The sequence below is a fragment of the Littorina saxatilis genome, linkage group LG15 (assembly GCF_037325665.1).
Source record: "Littorina saxatilis isolate snail1 linkage group LG15, US_GU_Lsax_2.0, whole genome shotgun sequence".
Taxonomy (NCBI): domain Eukaryota; kingdom Metazoa; phylum Mollusca; class Gastropoda; order Littorinimorpha; family Littorinidae; genus Littorina; species Littorina saxatilis.
Genome location: NC_090259.1, coordinates 31,514,494 through 31,521,993, shown reverse-complemented (window position 1 = coordinate 31,521,993; position 7,500 = coordinate 31,514,494). Strand labels below are relative to the sequence as shown.

The 7,500-nt window shown below is 41.1% G+C and overlaps 1 protein-coding gene across 1 annotated transcript in view; it reads right to left on the bottom strand.

Annotated features, from left to right (window-relative positions):
* Nucleotides 1-7,500, bottom strand: part of LOC138949071 (LIM/homeobox protein Lhx9-like) — an 85,120-nt gene that overhangs the window by 66,043 nt on the left and 11,577 nt on the right. The window contains exon 2 of the mRNA XM_070320803.1: nucleotides 4,873-5,105. Within this exon, the coding sequence (XP_070176904.1) occupies nucleotides 4,873-5,105 (233 nt within the window). The remainder of the gene's footprint in view (nucleotides 1-4,872; nucleotides 5,106-7,500) is intronic.

Here is a 7,500-nt window from a genome sequence, read left to right as displayed (position 1 = left end):
AAAATCGCAGCGCGCACACCCTCTATCATTCTAGAGATGGGGTCGATAACCCTTGTAGGCAAATACAGGGGTATAAAAGGCACACTTCACCGCTAATTATTTCATATCTGTCAGCGCGAGGTGGCACAGTGGTAAGAACTTTCTTTCCGATCTGAAAGCTAGAGTTCATGCAAATCGTGCTGTTGGTTTAAACTGTTTTATTCAACGTTTGTGCATTATTTACAAAAAACGCATATTGAGTAAACAACAACAAGCATAATGCTGTTCAGTCGAGAGATACTGTACCTATATATTTATATATTTACGCATATTGTGAACTATCTTGGGTAAACACATTATTGAATTTTTCTTGCGTTTATTTTGTTTCTCTTGATATATACCAGTTTTTGACATCTTGTACTTAAAAAAGGAAAGTTATGCCCCTCTTAAGTTACCGTTTCAGATGCTTGATAAGTCAAGGTCCACCCACAAAATCGAATTAAACATAAGTATACTTCTGTTCGCTTTCCTGTGTTTCTATAAGAGTCTTTCGTGTTCACAGAATATCCCTCATTAAAACGCATCGTGAACTGTTTCTACAAAAGATAAGCCAGAGCAGGAAAGTCAAAGGGAACAAAAACTCGATTCGAACTAAGGATGTTTCTCTTTGCTCTCTTATTTTTCCAAGAGTCTTTCGTCTGAACAGAAAATCCCTCATTAAAACGCATCGTGAACTATGCATACAAAATATAAGACACGCAACAAAAAAACACAAAAGACAACAAATCCAAAGCCTTCGAGAATCCACTATGATTTTTAATCTTACAAAGTTTGAAACACAAGTAATTGCGAAAGGAAAACCACTACAGTCTTTCGCGTATTGATAGATGGCGGTTATATACGCAGATAACAAACGACTTTGACAGAAACAGAATAATGGCATCTGAAACCCGCTATGCGATTGTAGAGTGGACTATTTTGTGCCTCGGTATTTTATTTATGTTCTTACGTTTTATGTTGTTTATTGTAATGCTGTATACACCACACCTGAGTTTCTCTTCGTTGCGATAATAAAGTGTTCTATGTCTATGTCTATGTCTAGCTCATCGACAAACAGAGAACATTTCACTGAGAAAAGAATAAGCAAAAACAACAACAAAAGAACCATATAGGAAAAAAAGAAACCAGAAAATAACAGAAGAAACACATACAACCTTCTCACTCCGCCATGCACTTTATTCTCTGATCAAAACGCAAAATAAGTAGGTTTTAGGTAATTAGCCTGAACCAGTTTCGTTTTACCTCTCTTATATTTTGCCGCTCCTGTTCACATTAAGCAAAAAAGTAAAATTACGAGAGAGAAAAAAAAAGTGTCAAGATCTGAACCTTAAATCAGTATCTGTAAATGCTCAATGTGTGTTAAAAATCTGTCCAATGTCCATAAACCCAACATGTCACGTCATCACCCTTCTCCTCCACTAGCTGTATCGCTTTCTGTCCAAACACCATGCCACGCTGTGTCACATCAACGGAAAGCAAAAGGGAAAAGCAGAGGCACAGCAGGGCACAGAAAAAAAGAAAGAAAAATAAAAGACGAAGAAAAGGACACCAGAGAGGCAAAAAGAAAAATCATCTGAGCAGCAATACAAAGGTGCCCCTATTTTACCCCCCTTACCCCATTTAAGACTACTCTCTTTTAAGAATCTGCTTTTTGAGATTTCCTGTCCACAACCTCTAAAACAGCCCCATTTAAAGACTCCCTCCAGTATAAGACCTGATTAATTTTTCTCAGATTGTTAGAGGTTTTGAAGGGGCGGCCGTGGGGTCCCACTATATAACGTAACAACAATACGATGGTGAGGGGAGGGGGGTGGAGGCCGGGAAAACGGGGGAAGGGGTGGTGGCAAATATTTGGGAGGTGTAAGGAACGCGTGGGTTGAACAGGCAGAGACGGGCACTATAGCCTGGAGGTTAGGACGTCGGCCTTCTATGTGCAAGTTTCAGGGTTCAAATCCCGGTAGCACCTGGTATAGGTAAAGGGGCAGATAAGAGAAGTGTCCCAGGTCAACTAACTAAACTGCTGCATGGTGCCTAAATCCCCTTCGTGTGTGCATGTGAGAACAAGACCAAGTACGCACGTAAAAGATCATGTTATTCATATCAAGGTTTGGTGGGTTATAGAAACACAAAAAAATACCCAGAATACCCCCCCCCCACAGACACACAGACACACACACATGCACACACACACACACTCACACACACACACACATCCACCCCTCCCCCCCGCACATCCACCTCCACCCACACACACACACCCCACACACACACACACAAACAGTCCGAACCAAACAGTAAACGCATCATCAAATCTAAACGAAGCACGGACAAAGTAAGGGGGCGGAAACGGTGTACTAAGTAGCAGCTCGGCAAAACTCTGGCACCAAAATCTCTACTCAGCAATGGGGACGAGGGGTTGAGGGGGTGGAGGGGGGTGGGTGGGTGTGGGGGGGGGGGGGTGTAAGAGGAGGAGAGGATTTCAGGCCCGTTAGCTTCCGATACTCTTCAGTGTCAACGGAGTGAGTATGGCAGAAACACAGACACGATGATAGGTGCTGCCGCTAGTGGTAGCGTAGGTGCCAAAGTGTAGCGTTGGTGGTGGTGGGGGTGGTGTTGGCTTTGGCTACTCTCACAAACAAAAATATTATTCGGAAAAGCGGCGGCCAACAGTAGTAGCGGTCCGTTTGGTGGAGAAGTAATGATGCATGTGAGAAAAGAAAAGAAAGAAAGAAAGAAAGAAAACAAAAACAAAGAAGGAAGGAAGACATTCAGATCTTTCTTTGTTTCTTTATTTGGTGTTTAACGTCGCTTTCAACCACGAAGGTTATATCGCGACGGGGACAGGGGGGAGATGAGATAGAGCCACTTGTCAATTGTTTCTTGTTCACAAAAGCACTAATCAAAAATTTGCTCCGGGGGCTTGCAACGTAGTACAATGTATTACCTTACTGGGAGAATGCAAGTTTCCAGTACAAAGGACTTAACATTTCTTACATACTGCTTGACTAAAATCTTTACAAAAATTGACTATAGTTTATACAAGAAACACTTAACAAGGGTAAAAGGAGAAACAGAATCCGTTAGTCGCCTCTTACGACATGCTGGGGAGCATCGGGTAAATTCTTCCCCCTAACCCGCGGGGGGTGACATTCAGATAGAAAGAAAGCAAGAAAGAAAGTAATAAAGAAAGAGAGAAACATAGAAAGAAAGACAGAAAGAATGAAAGAAAGAATGAAAGAAAGAAAGAAAGAAAGAAAGAAAAGATAGGAACAAATCAGGGGGGAAAACACGACTGGCACTAAGAGCATATTTCTGTTGATTTGTCCAATGTTTCGACAGTTAAAGAAAGTTTCGGAATCTTCATTGGCCATTCTTACGTCTCTCTCTCTCTCTCTCTCTCTCTCTCTCTCTCTCTCTCTCTCTCTCTCTCTCTCTCTCTCTCTCTCTCTCTCTCTCTCTCTCTCTCTCTCTCTCTCTCTCTCTCTCTCTCTCTCTCGGGGTCCTGATTTGGCCTATATGGTCCGTTGGACCCAAAAGGCAACAATTAACTAACTCTCTCTCTCTCTCTCTCTCTCTCTCTCTCTCTCTCTCTCTCTCTCTCTCTCTCTCTCTCTCTTTTCAGTGCGAACGAGAGCACCAGTTGACTTCAAAACAGTGGATTTGGGGGAGAGAAAACATTGTGAGTTGTGTCATGCCAACGAGATGCCAACCCCGGACATGATGACACCCAGCCTTGCACGTGCGCCGAGGAAACTGACATGCGCGTGCGCAGTCGCAGTGCTAAGTGAAAGTGGCGGGCTACTGGATTGGCAGATTGCACACGAAGATGTGGCCAGTATAGCGCCAAGTGAGTAAGAAATGAGAAGTGAATCGCGCTGTTCTGAGAATAGGGTTATCCCGATGCGTACGTGCTGAAAATCGTGTGTACGGTGCTCGTGTCAAGAGGTCATTAAGGTCAAGGGTAGCTATGATGGTTGCATCACTCAGGTTCAAGTAAAAATGTGTGAAGTAGTACTACAGTGGAGTGCTTTGATAATCTGTAGAACCGCTTTAGTATCAGTTGTGCGTTGTAGTACCCTTTTGGTGACCTAAATCGGTGCTTGGCTTTTTATTTTGTTTCTTTCTTTCTTTCTTTCTCTGCAGTAAAATGTTTTGCTCCAGAAAAACCCGTTGCTTCGGCGAAAGATGACATTATGCAGAAATGCTGCAGAAAAGACAGTTTTTCTCCAGCATTTCTGTTTTTCTGCAGAATAACTGAATAATGCCAAAATGCTGAAGAAAAAGTGTAAACAGTTTTTCTGCAGTAAAACAACATCACCGTTTTACTGCAGCATTCTTGATTTCAATTTTACTGCAGTAAAACTGTTTTACTGCAGAAAAGAAACCGTTGCTCTCGCGAAAGATGACATCACGCAGAAATGCTGCAGGAAAGACAGTTTTTCTCCAGCATTTCGGTTTTTCTCCAGAATAACTGAATAATGTCATAATCCGCCAAGAGCCAGTACAAAATGCTGCAGAAAAAATAAAAACAGGTTTTCTGCAGTAAAACAACATTACCGTTTTACTGCAGCATTCTTGATTTCAATTTTACTGCAGTAAAATGTTTTGCTCCAGAAAAAAACGCTGCTTCGGCGAAAGATGACATTATGCAGAAATGCTGCAGAAAAGACAGTTTTTCTCCAGCATTTTGGTTTTTCTGCAGAATAACTGAATAATGTCATAATCCGCCAAGGATATAACTGTTCTATATGTTGTTTTGTTTAATTGAGTGTACACGGCAAAATAAATAAAACACGCTTAATAAGCGACAACATATATATATATCCAACGTACCTGTAATAATCCTCTTTGCAGTAGATAAGACCATCGCGTGCAAAACACGTGAGTTCGGAGTCCAGTCGGAAGTGACAGTCGCTGCAGGTGAGACACTGGACATGCCACTGTTTGTCCACCGCTTGCAGGTAGTAGCGGTCAGCTATCCTCCGGCCACAGCCCGCGCAACCCCCGGGGGGGTCATCGCCCCCGTCCCCTCCCCCCGGACCGCCGTGCATCGGACCGCCTCTCTGCTGCAAGGGAAGATGACTGGTTTTAAAGAAAATGTTCTTCTTATGTCAAGTATCATGCATGCATGCACTCTACCATAGATCTGCCGCTGCATGGGCTTTTACAGAATCAGAATCAGAATCAGAATCAGAATCAGAATTTATTGTCATTAAAGCACAGAGCCTATTGACACACACAAGATACAAAAGTACAGGAAAAACAGCAATAACACAACATACATGTAATACAAAACCAAGTGGAACAGGGTGAACAAAGAGGACCTGAAGATGAGCATAAGTTATTGAGGACAGTCGGAAGACGCATTGCATCTGCGTAGTTGAAAACAATCGTACACATATTTTGCCAATTGCCTTTGGATGTCGCTGTCAGTAAACAAAGAACTGACTCTTATTTCATCCCTGCCGGTGGAAGTATTCGGTAATAACTGTTGCCTGAGATGAGCATACATTGTACACGAATCAAGGAAGTGAAGTTCATCCTCCACCACTCCACAGTTTCTGCATAGTCTTTCCTCCCTTGATGTTCCCGTGTATCTGCCCTTTTCGATTTCTAAGTCATGGGCACTTATACGTAGTTTGCTCATAGCCTGTCGTGGTGTATGTGCGTGCGTGCGTGAGTGTGTGTGTGTGTGTGTAGAGCGATTCAGACTAAACTACTGGACCGATCTTTATGAAATTTGACATGAGAGTTCCTGGGTATGAAATCCCCGAACGTTTTTTTCATTTTTTTGATAAATGTCTTTGATCATGATGACGTCATATCCGGCTTTTCGTGAAAGTTGAGGCGGCACTGTCACGCCCTCATTTTTCAACCAAATTGGTTCAAATTTTGGTCAAGTATTCTTCGACAAAGCCCGGGGTTCGGTATTGCATTTCAGCTTGGTGGCTTAAAAATTAATTAATGACTTTGGTCATTAAAAATCGGAAAATTGTAAAAAAAAATAAAAATTTATAAAACGATCCAAATTTACGTTCATCTTATTCTCCATCATTTGCTGATTCCAAAAACATATAAATATGTTATATTCGGATTAAAAACAAGCTCTGAAAATTAAATATATAAAAATTATTATCAAAATTAAATGTTCCAAATCAATTTAAAAACACTTTCATCTTATTCCTTGTTGGTTCCTGATTCCAAAAACATATAGATATGATATGTTTGGATTAAAAACACGCTCAGAAAGTTAAAACAAAGAGAGGTACAGAAAAGCGTGCTATCCTTCTTAGCGCAAAGTACTACCCCGCTCTTCTTGTCAATTTCACTGCCTTTGCCATGAGCGGTGGACTGACGATGCTACGAGTATACGGTCTTGCTGAAAAATGGCAGCTACTTGACTAAATATTGTATTTTCGCCTTACGCGACTTGTTTTCTTTTTTTTTTTTTACACGTGATGAGGGCAATGTGTTGCCAAGACACATATTGAAAAATCCACAGCCGTACTGTGTTCTGCGTAAAGTAAGCGTGTTGTTTTGTTGTCACATGTTGAGGTAAAGGAAACAAGTCGCGTAAGGCGAAAATACAACATTTAGTCAAGTAGCTGTCGAACTCACAGAATGAAACTGAACGCAATGACCGTATACTCGTAGCATCGTCAGTCCACCGCTCATGGCAAAGGCAGTGAAATTGACAAGAAGAGCGGGGTAGTAGTTGCGCTAAGAAGGATAGCACGCTTTTCTGTACCTCTCTTTGTTTTAACTTTCTGAGCGTGTTTTTAATCCAAACATATCATATCTATATGTTTTTGGAATCAGGAACCGACAAGGAATAAGATGAAAGTGTTTTTAAATTGATTTGGACAATTTAATTTTGATAATAATTTTTATATATTTAATTTTCAGAGCTGGTTTTTAATCCGAATATAACATATTTATATGTTTTTGGAATCAGCAAATGATGGAAAATAAGATAAACGTAAATTTGGAGCGTTTTATAAATTTTTATTTTTTTTTACAATTTTCCGATTTTTAATGACCAAAGTCATTAATGAATTTTTAAGCCACCAAGCTGAAATGCAATACCGAACCCCGGGCTTCGTCGAAGATTACTTGACCAAAATTTCAACCAATTTGGTTGAAAAATGAGGGCGTGACAGTGCCGCCTCAACTTTCACGAAAAGCCGGATATGACGTCATCAAAGACATTTATCAAAAAAATGAAAAAAACCGTTCGGGGATTTCATACCCAGGAACTCTCATGTCAAATTTCATAAAGATCGGTCCAGTAGTTTAGTCTGAATCGCTCTACACACACACACAGACAGACACACACACACACACACACACACACACATACACCACGACCCTCGTCTCGATTCCCCCCTCTACGTTAAAATATTTAGTCAAAACTTGACTAAATATAAAAACGTGGGAGTGAATGTGGAAGGACGGCGTGGG